The following is a 17,074-nucleotide window of genomic DNA, read 5'->3' on the forward strand; positions in this document are numbered from 1 at the left end:
TCACGCAATGTCTGGGAACGCTTCTCTGAACAGGATGGTCTTCAGCTCCTGCTTGAAATGGAGGACATTTGGGGAATCCCTCTTGGGCAGAAAAAGGAAGTAACCCTAACATATAAATATACACCCAGACTTCTTAGCCCTGCTCAAAATGGAGGAAATCCCTCCTGGACAGAAAAGAAAAGCCAAGAACACTGATACAGAAATATGAACCCATGCTTTTTAGCCCTGCTCGAAATAGAGGACATTCTGGGAATCCTTTTTGGACAGAAAACAAAAGCCATTAATACTAATATATACGTAACCCATTCTTCTTAGCCCTGCTCAAAACGGAGGGCATTTGGGGAATCCCTCCTGGACACAAAATAACAGCCCAAATCCATGCCTCTTGGTCCTGCTCAAAGTCTTGGGAATCCCTCATGGGGCAGAAAACAAAAGCCAGCAGCCTTATTATACCGATAGGAACCCATGCTTCTCAGCCCTGTTCTAAGCGTAGGGCATTTGGGGAATCCCTCCTGGAGCGGAGGCTAGAAATGGAGGACGTGTCCTGGAAAAGGAGGACCGAGTGGGTCTGTGAGAAGGGCGGGCGGGCGGGCGGGCGGCGGCGCTTGCCGCTCCTGGAGGCTGAGGGGAAGAGGGGGCCTTCGGGGGCCGAGAGGTTGCCTCAGGACCAGGAGGAGGAGGAGGGGGGGGTCGAGGGCAGTCCGCCGCCGCCTCCCCTCCGTGGGCTCCGGGGCCGGGCCTGGCTGCCAGCCCGCCTCGCTCTCTCCCTCCTCCTCCTCCCGGTTCGGGGGGTCCCCGGGCTCGGCCCCCGAACGCCCCTCTCTTCCGTTCGCCATGTCATTTCCTGTGCTAATAAGATGGTGGTCACGGCCGGGAGGGAGGGAGCCGCCGCAGCAGAAGGAGCCTCCGCAGAAGCCACCGAGCCCGGCCGGGCCCCAGGGCTCCTCCTCGCCTGGGAATAGCGAGCCGGGCTGGAGGAGGAAGAAGAGGAGGAGGAGGAGGAGGGCGGCCGCGGGGAGAGCCCGGCTGCCCCCGGACGACGACGACGAGGAGGAGGAGGAGGAGGTGAGTCAGCCCTTCGGTAGCCAAGGTGGCCACGAAAATGGCTGCGGGAGGAGAGCTGTGAAGGGGACGGTGGTGGAGGGGACGCTGGGGGCTCCGTTGGGACAGTGAGGGAGACGGAGGAGGGGGAGGGGGAGGGCGAGGCCACGCAGGCAGGTAAGTAGCCGCCTTGGAGGCCCCCACTTTGGGCGAGCACCAAGAAATCCCCCCCTTCTTCTCTCCTCCCCGCCCTCCTTCCTCCTCCTCCACCGCCTCCTTCTGCCGCCTCTGCTGCCTTTTCACCTTCTCCCCCTCCTCTCCTGCTGTGAGTGACAGCGGCGCGGGCCAATGAGGGTCCGAGGGAGCCCGCGAGCGTTCGGGGATGGAACGTTAGGGGCGGGGCGGAGGGAGGAGAGCCAGTGACTTTGGGGAGAGGCGCGCGCGCGGGGGGGGGGGGCGTTGTGAGTGCATTGGGGTTTTGTATTTAAGACAAGAGGCGTCAATGGAGGGGCGGAGGGGCATCTGACTGGAATCAGGGGTTTGTGGGGGAGGGGGGATAAGGGGAGTTACCTCAGAGGCTTCTTCTTTACACTGTTGTCGGCCCCATTTTTAAAGTTAACGGCTGTACATGGGTTCTCCACCCTTGAACGCTTCATTTATATACACTTGTCCCTCCATATCCGCCAGGGTTAGGGGCACAAGACCCCCGTCGAGATAGAAACACCGCATATAGCAAAAACACCACCACCTTTTTACCTGAGAGGACACCTCTCTAGGAATCTCTGGGTCCTCCAGGGCAACTCTATGGTTAAAGTCCAACAGACACTGACCCTAGAACGGCACTGGAGGAGCTACAAAGGCTAGTAGAGTATTCTCTTTAGGGATCTCTAGGTCCTTCAGCGTAACTTTTAGTTAAAGTTGGCCATAGAGTGGCGCTGGAGGACCTAGATATTCCTAGAGAGGACATATTAATCAAATCTATTGCAAATAATCAAAGCCACAAATATCAAAGCCACAAATACGGAAGAATGAGTGTGTTATTGTTTTATCATTTTATTTATTTATCTGCCTTGAATCCCATTTTTGGGAGAGAAAGCCAGTATATAAGTCCACTAAATAAATACATTTTGTGTGTTTTGTATGCCTTCAAGTCATTTCCCACTTATGGAGTTTGTCAGACGAAGGAGATCAAGGGTTTATCCCATGAATATCCCAGAAAAATTGCATAATTACACGAAATGTTTTTGCCCAACCTTCACAGAAAAGTGGTCACAAAGAAACATCAACACACATCTTTTTACTTTCGGTGACTGCATTTCCGATATCGCTTTATTTGCACAACTGTGTGTGATAATCATTCATGCAGTTACTCGCCATTTTCACTTTATTTGCAGGATTCTTTAAATGTGCTTTAATCTCTCTTTAATGCCAAAATTTTATGTAATTTTTCAAATTATACTTCTTTATTTGTTCTTGGTATTTATTTTTGCAGTAATTTTAGACAATCCTAATACTGAACAAGTCAATATTCGCTATCATTCTGCGACTTTTTAGCCTGAGTTATAAAATTAATATGTAGCTGCTAGGTTCTCATTTCAAGTAAAATAAATAATTATGCAATATTATATTTTATGCTACTTCGTCTTGTTTGTAGTGTAGAATGAAAACTTGTTTAAACTTTTAAAAATGTTTCAGTTTGGTTTTGAGGAATGTTTTTATTTGTTGAGCTGAGGAGCCATAAACAAAAACCTTTAATAAATGGTAGGCAGATAGTTGCAAAGTCATGCCTATAATTAATTCTGTTGCCAGTCCCAGATACAATAGTCCCATTGAATCAGTGAGTTTTCCATATGTGTTGAAGGTAGAATCACAGAATCATAGAGTTGCAAGAGACCACAAGGGCCATCCAGTCCAACCCCATTCTGCCTTGCAGGAAATCCCAATCAAAGCATCACTGTTGGGTTTCCTATTTAGAGTTGATTCATTGCATTTGTTCTAGATGGGACTAACAATAGGATTCTGACCTTACTTTGATGGGGATTCTTATTTGGTGGGTTTAATGTGTCCAGATTATTGTGGTGTATTCCCCTCCCTTTGCAGCTCAACTACTGTATTTTCTGGCGTATAAAACTACTTTTTAACCCAGGAAAATTTTCTCAAAAGTCAGGGGTTGTCTTATACGCTGGGTGTCGACTTACAGGGTGGGTGCTGAAACTTCCAAGCTGGACTGGAGAATCTGCGGTCACCGCATGTGGTGGGAGAGCTCAAAAACGGCTACGGCCTCATCCCCACCGTATGTGGCAACCATATGAAAGCAGCAGGGATGGCTCTGTACAAGTACGGTAGAAAAAAATCCACTCACCAGGATTCGTGGAAAGAAGTGACTTAATGCAGTCCCGGTGACAAAGTGAGGGGGCGCCTCACCGGGAAGCTGTAAGGGAAGGGTGGAGCAATCTGCACTTGTCTGGGACGCCCAGGGTATGGAAAAAATTGCTGTGTTTGCGCTACCGCTCTGATAGTCTTGGAGATAGAGAGGGCTGATCAGGCAGGGAGACCTGACCAATCCAAGCAAGCTTTGTATACAACAAGTTTTCCTGCTAAGTACCTGCATGTCATAAGCATTTGAATTAAAATCAGATGTTTTTTTAATTTTTATTTGGTGTGCGTTGGAAGAGGGGTAGTCTTATATGGCGAGTATATCCCAAACTATATTTTAACTGGAAAAGTTGGGGGTCGTCTTATACGCTGGAAAATATGGTACTTCTCTTTCTAGAGCATCTTCCTGCCCTCTGGATAGAGATAACCCAGTATGCAGTATTTTTCTAGGAATTTTATTTGAGAATTGTATATTGAATGATAATTCCTATACTGCTTCTTTGTTTTTGTTTATTTGCCAGCGGGCTGGTTATTTGGGTAAAGAAGAAAAAAGAGAGTGGCTTTTATTAGCATAAAAAAAGTGCAGTCTCAGACACTTTACCCTCTCTGAACAAAAAATTAACCCCAAATAAACGTTGGGTAACCTTAAAGCTGCAAACTTTGTAGGTTGAGAGGATGGTTCAGAGGAAGGAATGGCAAAACCACCTCTGAGTATTCCTTGCATAAGAAAATCCTGTGAAACTAATGGGGTTGCTCTAAAACATGGGGGCACATAGATGTACATGCAAAAATCGAATGGATTTCTGTGAATTTCTATCTCGATCCACTGTCGTATCTTCAGCTTTTCTTATGATGGGAAGTTGTTGAGTGAGGGATTTTCCTGCACATTAAATTGCATGTGAATACTATTACCTTTCTATATTGACAGTCTGGCTTCAAAACTGAACATAGTAGTGCCCTTCAAGATTTGGTCAGTGTTTTCAGAATCTAGATTTAATAAAGAGCAGGGCATCCAATCAGTTTTGTTAATCTTGCTGTATCCTTTGAGACTGTTAAGCAAGACATGTTAATAAAGTGACTACAGGATATGGTGGCAATCAAGGAATGTTAATATCCTTACTGTATAGTGTGTGATCCAAAGAACATATCCATCACTGCTCATTGTATTTTTTGTAAATAGAAGGTGTTTCCAAAGGGCTACTCCTGTCGACTAGAAACCAACTGGTATGTCCAATTCTTCAGTAAAATCAGGTGTGACATCTTGTTCAGATTCCTTCACTTTGGTGAGGCCTTATAAACAATATTCTCACATCTTTCGAGTTGCAGTGAAAAGGGAACATTGCTTATCGTATTTTCCGGTGTGTAAGGTGACTTTTTAACCCTTTAAAATGTTGTCAAAAGGCAGGGGTCGTCTTATATGCTGGGTTAAGCCCTGCCTGCTCAGGCTGCAAGAGAGCCCCGCAGCCCGGTGCACGCACCCGGCCTGTTCCACGGCCTGGCGCGTTCACCACCAGCCTCCTCCCACCTTCCAGGTCTCCCGAGGCCCTCTGAAGCCAGCGCGCACCTGGCCTGCTGCCGCCTTCCCAGGCCTCCAAGGAGGCCCATGCCTCCACAGAGTCCACAAGGGAGCCCCGGGCCGTGGCCCGTCATGTTCACCGCCGGCCTCCTCTTGCCTTCCAGGCCTTCACAGAGGCCCCCTGAAGCCGGCACGTGCCCGGCCTGCTCCCAGATTCCCAGGCCTCAATATTGGAAGAGGGGTAGTCTTATATGGCAAGCATATCCCAAATTCTATATTTTAAATGGAAAAATTGGGGGTCGTCTTATACGCCGGAAAATACGGTATTTAAGCCCTAGATAAATTTTGTAATTGCTTCAGCTCCCTCAGTATTACTTCATTGGTAATGTTCACAGCATCACCATACGTACCTTTCTTCGCATAATTTTCTTCTTTCATTCTAGTCCACCCCTTTTTAAAAAGAAATTAGAAAGGAAATTGGGTGGTGGGTGAGTGTGAGTCTGGTATAGTGCAGGTTAGAGTTAGGAAGTGGATATATGATGAGAAAGCTGTGCAGGACAGCTTGAAAGATGTAGTGCTGGTCTGAGCTGTAAATCATGAGCATAGTGGTAATTTTAATGGACCATGCCCACAGTACAGTGTTTGTCTTTAATATATACTAGGTTGCCACTTGGCCAATTTTAAACCAGTTTGACTGCTTTTCTTTGGCATTTTGAACAGTAGTGTAAGTTTAAGAGAGCAGAAGCACAGACAAACTGGTGTCTGTTTAAAATGTATGTACTACTGACCTCTCCAGCCATCCCTAAACAAAGAAGATGCGAATGGAGGAAAGAACTAATAAGACAAATTACTGAACTTGTTACTTCAAAGGGCATTTATAAGTCAATGAACTAAAAAGAGGAACAAGAGTTTCTACAGACATATTGATGAACTTTTATTTTCAGCATCTCACTGATATATACAATAATTCTTTGACTATAGTTATAATGCTGTTTCCATATTATTGGCGTTAAGACTGTTGAAGAATGAAAATGTGACTGAACACTGTGTTATTAGAAACCATGCACCTGGCTGAACGATACTACATGTGAAAGGGATCTAGGAGTCCAGGTAGACCACTAGTTGAACATGAGTCAACAGTGTGATGCGCTAGCTAAAAAAGCCAATGCAATTTTAGGCTGTATCAATAAAAGCATAGTGTCTTGATCAAGGGAGGTAATAGTGCCACTCTATTCTGCTTTGGTCAGACTCCACCTGGAATATTGTGTCCAGTTCTGGGCACCACAATTCAAAAGGGACATTGAGAAACTAGAGCGTGTCCAAAGGAGGGTGACTAAAATGGTGAAGGGCCTGGAAACCATGCCCTATGAGGAACAACTTGGGGAGCTGGGGATGTTTAGCCTGGAGAAGAGAAGGTTAAGTCAGTATGCTGATGACACCCATATTTACTTCTCTATGTCTCGGTCTGTTTCAGCGACCAAGGAGGGTGTCTTCCCTCTTAATGAATGACTGAGGTCAGTAATGGATTGGATGAGGGAAAATAGGCTTAAGCTGAATCAAAAAAAAACCCAGAGGTACTCATGATAAGTAACCCCCCTCCGGATATGGAGATAAGTCTACCTGTCCTGGACGGGGTCACACTTCCCCTAAAGGATTGTGTTCGCAGCTTGGGAGTACTCCTGGATTCGTCGCTTCAACTGTCGTCTCAGGTTGATGCGACGACCAGGAGTGCCTGTTATCAGCTTCGGCTGATACGCCAGCTGTGACCCTACCTGGAGCAGCGAGACCTAGAAACGGTTGTACATGCACTGGTAACCTCTCATCTCAACTTCTGTAATGCGCTCTACATGGGGCAACCCTTGTGCCACACCTGGAAGCTTCAATTGGTACAAAACATGGCAACCAGACTAGTCACTGGAAAATCTAAATTTGACCATATTACAACAGTTCTAAAATCATTACATTGGCTGCCCATTAGCTTCCGGGCACAATACAAGGTGTTGATTATTACATATAAAGCCCTACATGGCTTGCGTCCAGCTTACTTGAAGGAACGCCTCCTCCCATACAATCCTTCCCACACACTCCACTCTTCGGGGAAGAATCTCTTACAGTCGAGCAGAACTAGATTAGTGGCAATGTCTCAAAGAACCTTCTCTGTTGCCACTCCAAAAATCTGGAATAACCTTCCTGAAGAAATCCACCAAATATCCCCAATTAGGCTTTTAAGAAGGTGGTAAAAATGATTGTCTTCAAGCTCGCCTATCCAGACTGACTAGGTCATGAATGAAGAAACCTGTCCATATGTGCTCCTATGTTTTGTTGTCACCGTGTAATGAACAATGTTTTTTTGGCCCTTTCCAGAAGGGCCTTTTAGTACGTACTCTGTACTTACTAGGGTTGCTCGGGGACGTCTCTTTTAGACACCACCAAACCCTAGTATGTACACAGCGCTGCTATTAGGATGTCATGACTGCGCCGCCTCCAAACGGGGTGGTGCAGACATGACATCCTGGCGCCCTTTCCATGGCGCAGGAAACGGAGCTCCTTCCTGGGTTTGTGGTGCTGGCGCAGCCTTTACACGACTGCGCAGCATCACAAAAGAGAAAGGGGCCAAGCGGCCCCTTTGTCCTTTCCCCGCCACTGTAGGGGTGTCCTGGGGCTTCCCATGGCCTGGAAAAGCGGCGGATCGGGGCCTCAGGGCTGCCGCTGTGGCAGCTGAGGCCCTGATCCGTCGGGGAAAGGGGTGGGTACAGGCCGCCCCTTTGATATTTTATAGTGTTGTATTACTTGATCTCATTTTACAAATTTATATTTTAAGGAGGGTGGGTTAGGGGGAGGGGAGACCTTGTTGTTATTTACTTGTATTTTAAACTCTGTTGTTACCCGCCACGATCCCCAAAAAGGAAGAGGAGGAATATAAATAAATATTTTATTATTATTATTATTATTTATGTTAAGAGGGGATATGATAGCCCTGTTTAAATATTTGAAGGGATGTCATATTGAGGAGGGAGCAAGCTTGTTTTCTGCTGCTCTAGAGAACAGGACCAGGAACAATGGATGTAAAAAGAGATTCCACCTCAACATTAGGAGGAACTTCTTGACAGTAAGGGCTGTTCGACAGTGGCACACAATCCCTCGAAGTTTGGTGGAGTCTTCTTCCGTAGAGGTCTTTAAACAGAGGCTGGATTGCCATCTGTCGGGTATGCTGTGATTGTGATTTCCTGCATGGCAGGAGGTTGGACTAGATGGCCCTTGTAGTCTCTTCCAACTCTTATGATTCTATGATTCATGGTTTTACTGGTAATACAGGAATGCATACACAGCTCAGTATACCAGTAATGTCATACTTTAGGATCAAGTATAAAGTTGTACAGTAATCAGAAGTGTGCATTATTTCACTGTGCATCAAGGGGAAGTTAAAAGAAGGGGGGAAATCCATCATATTCTTCTCTGTCCTATTTTCTTGCATGTATGTAAGTCCTAAGAAACCTTTTGCTGAATGTGAGGGAGTACACCTGCAGGAAGATGACATAATTACCTATCATATCCAAACTCACATGCACATATACATCAGACGAAAAAAACCCAAGGATTTTGTTAAACAACCCCCCCCCCCCCGCAAAAAAATATAGTAGAGAAGATAACCTGTAAAGAGTCTCCTGTGTGTTCTGCTCTGGTTAGACTTGAGCTGTGGCCTAATGGAACCTGTGCAGAAGCTAAGCTGGCTAGAATAATTGGTGGCTGGATAGGGGAATTACTACCTGGGAATCCTATTTGGGCTAATATTCTCTACTGTGCATTTGTAGGATGATTGGGTTTTAGGGTCTATTGGGGAAAAGAAAGTTTATGAATGAAGGGAAATAAAAAGAGAGAGAGGATGTGTTAAAAGTAATTGGGTATGGGTACTTGGGTCGTTAGATTGCGTAGCCTCATGATGTAAGGGCATCCAAGTGCCCAGATGCTTCTCGGCGGAAGAGGTGTCATAGGGCTGCGTCACAGCCATTATGATGCAGAAAAACGGAGAGCGTGTCTGTGCTACAGCATGAGGATGCTGCAGCAAAGATGCAGGGCTTACAGGGACGGCTTCTAGCTGCCTGTCTGTACTGCCCCTAGTTAAAAATATTAGAAGTAAACCCAAAAGAGATCTGGTTGAATAAGATCCTCTATAGCAGTGATGGCGAACCTTTTTCAGTTTGCGTGCCAGGGGCGGGGCTTCTACCCCCAGGATGGGGGCTAGGTGCCGGGGCGGGGCTTCTGCCCTCCAGGGGGTGGGGCTTCCATCCCCTTTTCAGAGGGAGGGACCCTCTGGCTCCTCCCCCGGCATTTGCCAGCCCCTGAGGGTCCCTTCTGGGGCCGTCAGAGGCCGGCAAAAGGGCCGTGGAGGACGGCGTGCTGTCCTCCGGCGTTTGCCGGCCCCTAAGGGTCCCTTCTGGGGCCCTCAGAGGCCGGCAAAAGGGCCCTCGCCCTTCCTTTGCTCGCCGAGAAAGGGCTCCGTGGAGCCTTTTCTTGGTGAACAAAGGGAAGCCGGGAGGAGGAGGAGGCTGGGCACACGTCCCAGCCCCCTCCGCCTCGGCCTTTGCTTGCCGAGAAAGGGTTCCGTGGAGCCCTTTCGCAGTGAGCGAAGGGAAGCCGGGAGGAGGAGGAGGAGGCTGGGCATGTGTTCCAGCCCCCTTCTCCTCGGCCTTCGCTCTGCACGAAAGGGCTCCATGGAACCCTTTCGAGCGGAGCGAAGGGAAGCCGGGAGGGAAGAGGGCTGGGAGGAGACAGACGCGCACGCGCCTCTGTCTCCTCCTCCCAGGCGCCATTTTCTGGCTTCCCGCTGTCTCAGAGAGACAGCGGGAGGCCCAAAAATGGTAGGGAGGAGGCGGAAGGGGCACGCGCTCATTCCACCTTCTCCCTCGCCCCGTGCCTGGCGAAATCGCACCGCGTGCCACCTGTGGCACGCATGCAACACGTTCGCCATCACGGCTCTATAGTGTATTTGTAATATGGTGGAGACTTATATACACACAATTTCAAGCCACATGGAAGGATTTTGGTACTGCATATAGTATTTGCTTTAATGCGCTCTGTAGTGTGCTGCTAAAACTTCATGTTTCTTAAAAGAGTAATTCAACATATATTGCCACTCTCCACTGAAAATTTAGTGCAGCTATTTGTTAGTTTTACCAGCAGATCTCATAATGTCATGAATTTCTTTACCTTGTGTGACCAAGAATTCTCTGGGTACTTTTGCACAATATAATTATGTTTTATTTTGTTAATGGCTGATGAGGCCAAGACTAAAGCACTGAGAAACAATATGTATAATTAAAAAGAGTACAGGTATAATTAAGGTTGTCATACTTTGGCCACATCATGAGAAAGCATAACTCATTATAAAAGAGGATAATGTTAGCAAATGTGGAAGGCAGTAGAAAGAGAGGCAGACCATGCCAGATGGATGGACTCTAATCAAGAGCCCAAATCTGCAGTGTCTAAGCAGAGCAGTGGAGGATAGGGAGGCTTGGAGATATCTCATCCATTGGGTCACCATGAGTCTTGCCTGATGAAAAGGCCCGTGGAGATTCGAAAGCTTGCAACAAGTATATTGTGCATTTTGGTTGGCCAATAAAGATATCACTGATGGATTTTTGTTTGTATTTATTAAAAGGCCAACACAGCTACTCCAACATGTTTATAGAATACCTCAGTTTATGAAATAGTTTATGAAGTAGACCAGGGGTCGGCAACCTCCGGCCCGCGGGCAGGATGTGGCCCACGGGCGCCTTTCTGCCGGCCCCCAGTCCCTCCTGCCGCCGAAATCACCGCTGATTTCGGCCGCTCCAGCTGCCATTTTGCCCTGCAAAATGGCGGCGAAGTCTCGCACAACCATAAAGGTCACGCGAGACTTCGCCGCCATTTTGAAGGGCAAAATGGTGGCACCCATTAGGAGGCCCAATGCGGCCTCCAGAGCCCTGAAACGGGGCTCCAGGAGCAGCACCGGGCCTCTGGGAGGCCCGATGCGGCCTCCGGAGCCCTGAATCGGGGCTCCAGCAGCAGCACCGGGGCCTCTGGGAGGCCCGATGCGGCCTCCGGTGCCCTGAATCGGGGCTCCAGCAGCAGCACCGGGCCTCTGGGAGGCCCGATGCGGCCTCCGGTGCCCTGAATCGGGGCTCCAGCAGCAGCACCGGGCCTCTGGGAGGCCCGATGCGGCCTCTGGAGCCTTGAATCGGGGCTCCAGCAGCAGCACCGGGCCTCTGGAACCCTGAATCGGGGCTCCAGGAGCCGCACCGGGCCTTCAAATGGGCGCTGCCCACCTCCCTCCTGGCTCCCTCCTCCCTCCTATAAATGGAGGGGTGGGGGGGGGAAGGAGGAGGAGGCAGAGAGAGAGAGAGGGAGGGAGGGAGGGGAGGAGGAGAGAGGGTGGGAGGGAGAGAAGAGAGAGGGAGGGAGGGGAGGAGAGAGAGAGAGAGAGAAAGGGTGGGAGGGAGAGGAAAGAGAGGGAGGGAGAGGAGGAGAGAGAGAGAAAGGGTGGGAGGGAGAGGAAAGAGAGGGAGGGAGAGGAGGAGGAGAGAGAGAGAGAGAAAGGGTGGGAGGGAGAGGAAAGAGGGAGGGAGGGGAGGAGAGAGAGAGAGAGAGAAAGGGTGGGAGGGAGAGGAAAGAGAGGGAGGGAGGGGAGGAGAGAGAGAGAGAGAGAAAGGGTGGGAGGGAGAGGAGAGAGAGAGAGAGAGGGAGGGAGGGGAGAAGAGAGAGAGATAGAGATAGAGGGGGTGGGAGGGTGGGAGTGAGAGGGAGGGAGGAAAGGAGAGAAAGAAAGTGGTTTGAGACAGTGGCATGCGTTTTTTGCTGTTTTGTGGCCTTGCCTAGTTGCTTCCATTTTGCAAATATTGCTATTATTATTATTGTTGTTATCCTTTGGTATTCTCTTTGCAAAATCCCCCCACATGGACTTGCTTGCTCTTTTCTGGGCTGAGACAGTGGCATGCATTTTTTGATGTTTTGTGGCCTTGCCTAGTTGCTTCCATTCTTGCAAATATTGCTATTATTATTGTTGTTGTTATCCTTTGGTATTCTCTTTGCAAAATCCCCCCACATGGACTTGCTTGCTCTTTTCTGGGTTGAGACAGTGTGCATGCATTTTTCCTGTGTTATGGCATTGCCAGCCCTAGTAGCTTCTTGCAAATATTATTATTATTATGTGGCTCCGCCCCGGATGGTGGAAACTCCGCCCCTGACATGTGGCCCCGCCTCCGGATAGTGGAAGCTCTGCCCTGGCATGCGGCTCCGCCCCAGAGGGTGGAAGCTCCACCCCCTGTGTGCGGCTCCACCCCTGGAGGGTGGAAGCTCCACCCCCGGCTTCAGCCCCCCAGTTGTCCGAGGGACAGCAACCCGGCCCCCGGCTCAAAAAGGTTGCCTACCCCTGAAGTAGACATTCCTGGGCCACTTCTTTCCTAAAAACTTTGGTACCCGAGATAGAAATAATAGGGAAGGACTAAGGAGGTTATCACATGGGGATAAGAAACACGAGAAAAGCTCTATGCTCTTGTCATGTTTGCACAATTGTAGGAAGATTTTCACAGAACATCGTGCACAATACTGTACTTGTCCCGTCATCGAAGCATCGTGCTAGTGCAACTTTTCATTAATGACAAAAAAGCGTTAATGGCGCTTTACAGAGCACCCAAAAAGGGTGCTCTGCCGGCGCCCGTGTTTGCTGCGCCAGGGAACCGCATCGGACAAACCGCACGATTCCCTGGCACAGCAAAAAGAACCCGCAAAAAGTGGGTTCTTTTGCGGTGTGGTTATGACGCCGCAAGGCGCCAGTTGCGCACTTGCGGCGTCATTACTGCACCACGACATGCAGACGCTAAGCTTCCCCGACATCAAAATGGCGGCGTCCATGTGTATAGGGCGCCGCCATTTTTACGTACCCAGTATGTCCTAGGGGTGAGGCCTTATTGGACGCTGTGTCCTCGGCCAACCCCTAGGACGTACTGGGGGCGTGGCAAAGGCCCTTGTAGAACAGGCCAATGACTTGCCAACAGCACTTCATTAGCACTATTGCAAACGTGTGAAAGGCAATCACGTTTCAATAGTGCCAATGAGAAGCTGTCATTAAACCTTCCGGATATAAATTGAATCCTCTAGTCCCCCAGTGTGCCGTTCAGCAGAATCATTTCATGTGTCACACTTGTTATCACAGGAGAGTTTCTTAGCAGCAAGAGAGGAAGGCCACATGATAGATGGATGGACTCTGTTAGGGAGGTCATGGGTATAAGTCTACAGGTACTAAGCGGGATAGGGAGTCTTGGAGATGTCTTATCTAGAGGGTCGCCATGGGTCGAGATCAACTTGAGGGTGGTTAACAGCAAAAAAGTAAACAAAAGCATTTTGAATCTTGTAATGATTGAAATCATAGAATCATAAGTTGGAAGAGACCACAAGGGCCATCCAGTGCAACCCCCTGCCATGCAGGGACTCACAATCAAAGCATCCCCAATAGGTGGCCATCCAGCCTCTGTTTAAAAACCTCCAAAGAAGGAGACTCCACCACACTCCGAGGAAGTGTATGTTACTCTCAGACAGCTCTTACTGTCAGGAAGTTCCTCCTGATGCTGACTGCTTGAAAGTTCCTTCCAAAGTGCAAGTCAGATTTTTGTTTTTTCCCCCTTTCAGCAGCCTTCTCTGTTCTTACAATTTCCATTTTGGTGGATAAACTTATAGATCTGCTTTTTTAACACATGCCAGGAGAGCTGGCTAATCTGCTTTTCCCCTTTCTTTTTGTTCAACTCTTTACACATGCTCAATAAGTGATTCTCAAGGCAGCTGTTTATCCTGCCTGTTGTTCGTAAACACACAGCTGCAGCAGTTTCACCTTGTGTAGAATCCATTATTTCCCAGGTCAAGCTTTATTGCATTATTTACTGCAGACATGCTACTGTGACCAAACACTGCAAAATCTGGCTTTTTCCAGCCCCCCTTCACCATTGTTCCAAAGCCAATGCAGCAAAGAAGTTACAGTTAGTGTCTCTGTGTGTATCTTCCTTCAGATCGCTTGCCAACTTATGGCAGCCCCTTGAATTGCATAGGTTTTGTAGGCAAGGAATACTTAGGGATGGTTTTGCTAGTTTCTTGCTCTGAAATAAAAGCAACAGCAACTGGTACTCATTGGTGGCAGGAGCATGATTACGGGGTGTGAGCTGCATCAGGTGACACCCTGAGAAAGGATGGCATCATCGCTCTCTAAACATCTGCCTTTTGGCAGAAGTGGGCTATGGCGTTCACCTGCATCCCTTTAAAATGCTGGAGCTCAGTGGAAGAGATGATGTGAGTGGAGCAAGTCTCAGTGAGAGCAGAAAAGGAGAGACCTCAGGATTTTATTTTTTTAAAAAATTAACATTTTCTTCAAAGGTTTGATATCTTTAAAAAATTTCACTTTAACCACATGAAATTGTGGACATTTAGATACATTTAGGCTGTGTGTACGATACTATAAATCAAAACTAAGGCTGACCTAACTTAGCTTCCAAGATCAGACAGGATCTGGTACTTTTAGGGTATTTAGGCTAAGTTCCTGTAAAAACACTTTGTAAAAAGAGCTTCTCTGTCAGAGGTTTTGAATGAGGTATGCTTGTATATGCAGTTGCAAGCTAAATCGAAGCAGAAAATATTGTTGTGAGTGGCTGCTCCAAGCCTGAGGCACCCTGCCTACACTGTGAGCCACTTTGAGCCCCATTCCAGGAGAAAAGCAACATATAAATGAAATTAATACTAATACTTCTGTCAAGAACTACTTTTTTCCCCCACAGTTCAATGAACCAGCCTCCTTTGATTCAAACAGTAAAACTTTATTCCAGTAACCATAGGTATTAGCAGCAAGGCATCTGCAGACAGAACTGCTATCATTTCCATTCACAAGCCCAATATTCTCTTTAACTCACCCTACAGTTTTGCAATCTTTTTTATAATTTGTTTATAAATCAATACAACTCTGTGTACCAATCATCTTAATCACCCACCTACCCTTTATTACTTTCAGTTTACTCTGTACAGTACTCTGCCATGGGAAACAGCATCTCCCATGCATCTGTCCAGTCCTCAACTAGGTAATTATGTTTAACGCAAAGTACCAGCCAATGTTTGGTTTTTTCCATCTTGTACCACCCATCATTCAGATACACATATATATCCTATAACATTATATTAATAACCATTAAACATTATTCATAACTATTAAACATAAACATTCAACATAAAGCAAAATCAACCAATTCATTACTGAGTCGATAAGATTCTCACACCTGCTGGTGTTTCTGTGTGCCTTCAAATTGTTTCTGCCTTATGGCAAGCCTGTTACAGCAGTGTTACTCAAACTTTTTATCCTTGGGATGGCCCTTTACATCTACTTATGAACATCATGCTCCCCCACTCAGCCTAGTATATGAATACAAATATTTTGTTTATTTGGTATTTATATTTTCATTTGCTCATTCATGTATATTCGTATTTTAACATTTTATATGGAAATAACATAGTTAAAAATATAACAGTTTTATTTAAGTAAATTCAATATTTAACTCACCCTGTGCATAATTTTTACATATTGAAAAAGTTTGGAAGAAGGAACAGGGCTTCCAGGGCTTGCGCCCTCTTGCACTTCCCAGGGGTGTCTTACCCCACCTTTTAAGAAGCACTGTATTACAGGGTTTCTTGTGGGCAAAATTTATTCAGAGAGGGGTTTGCCTTTGATGTTCTCTGAAGCTGGTAGAGTGTGACTTGCCCAAGGTCACCTAGTGGTTTTTCATGGCCGAGCCGTGATTTGAACCCTGGTCTCCAAAGTCATTGTTCAGTGTTCAAACAAATACACCGCCCTAGGTCTTCTACTAGTACTCCTGATATTTTGTTCAGAGGCCTTGCTACACACTTGGAGGCCCGCATGATTGTGCTCATATAAATGCAACAGTGGGAAAATAATTCGAGTACCATATATACTCATGTATAAGTCGACCTCATGTATAAGGTGAGGACAGGTTTGGGGGACAAAATCATGGATTTTGATATGACCCATGGATAAGTCGAGGGTCAAACTCAGGGACATGTAACAAAGAATCTAAATGGAGGGTGGGGGAGAAACACCACTTCACTCCCTCCTTCTCCCAGCGTCACAGTCTGGGCATGCAAAATGTGCACACAAACCTCCAATTTCCCTCCCTTCCCCACAATCTTCCGCAAGGCTGGTGGCTTGAAAAAAAAAGAACACAGAGACCTCAAATTTCCTTCCCCTCCCCACAACCTTCCCCAAGGCTAATGGCTTGCCAAAAAGGGGATACAGACCTCCGATTTCCCACCCTTCCCCACAACTTTCCCCAAGGCTGATGATGGCTTACAAAAAGGGAGACAGAAACCTCCAATTTCCTGTCTTTCCCCCCTTGCAAAAAGGGGGACAGAGACCTTTGATTTCCCTCCTTTCCCCAAAGCTGATGGCTTGCAAAAGGGAACAAAGATCTCCGATTTCCCTCCTTCCCCAAGGCTGATGGCTTGCAAAAATGGGATCTCTGATTTCCCTCCTTTCCCCAAGGCTGATGGCTTGCAAAAAGGGGGACAGAGATCTCTGATTTCCCTCCTTTCCCCAAGGCTGATGGCTTTCAAAAAAGGGGGACAGAGACATCTGATTTCCCTCCTTTCCCCAAGGCTGATGGCTTGCAAAAAGGTGGACAGAGATCTCCGATTTCCCTCCTTTCCCCAAGGCTGATGGCTTGCAAAAAGGGGGACAGAGATCTCCGATTTCCCTCCTTTCCCCAAGGCTGATGGCTTGCAAAAAGAGGGACAGAAACTCCAATTTCTTTCCTCTGTCTCCTCCCTCCCTTCTGCATAGCTTTCCCAAGGCTCACGGAGAAGTATTACTGTATTGACCCGTATATACGTCTACCTAGGATTTTGGAGCACAATTTTGGGCTTAAATTTTTTGACATATGGACAAGTATATATGGTATCACCATTTATCCATCTATCCATCTCTGTAGTACTTCAGTTTGTTAAAACAGCTAGAAGTAGTTTGGCTTCCTAACATCCATAGGCCAACAAAAAGACAATACTTTTCTGTTTGTAAAACCAGCAGGTTAAGTCGAGTCTAGAAATTTATGATCAGTAGTG

The 17,074-nt window shown here is 47.2% G+C and overlaps 1 protein-coding gene across 3 annotated transcripts in view; it reads left to right on the forward strand.

Annotated features, from left to right (window-relative positions):
- The first annotated feature begins 678 nt into the window (after positions 1-678).
- The window catches only part of LOC149314623 (zinc finger protein 862-like), an 81,182-nt gene continuing 64,786 nt past the window's right edge, over positions 679-17,074 (forward strand). For all 3 annotated transcript variants that reach the window (XM_089521499.1, XM_089521501.1, XM_089521502.1), the window contains exon 1: positions 679-1,065. In XM_089521499.1, the coding sequence (XP_089377625.1) occupies positions 835-1,065 (231 nt within the window). In that variant the 5' untranslated portion in view covers positions 679-834. The remainder of the gene's footprint in view (positions 1,066-17,074) is intronic.

The sequence above is a fragment of the Sceloporus occidentalis genome, unplaced genomic scaffold (genome assembly GCF_023333645.1).
Source record: "Sceloporus occidentalis isolate IW3139 unplaced genomic scaffold, rSceOcc1.0.p SCAF_4, whole genome shotgun sequence".
In the NCBI taxonomy this organism is placed as follows: Eukaryota; Metazoa; Chordata; class Lepidosauria; order Squamata; family Phrynosomatidae; genus Sceloporus; species Sceloporus occidentalis.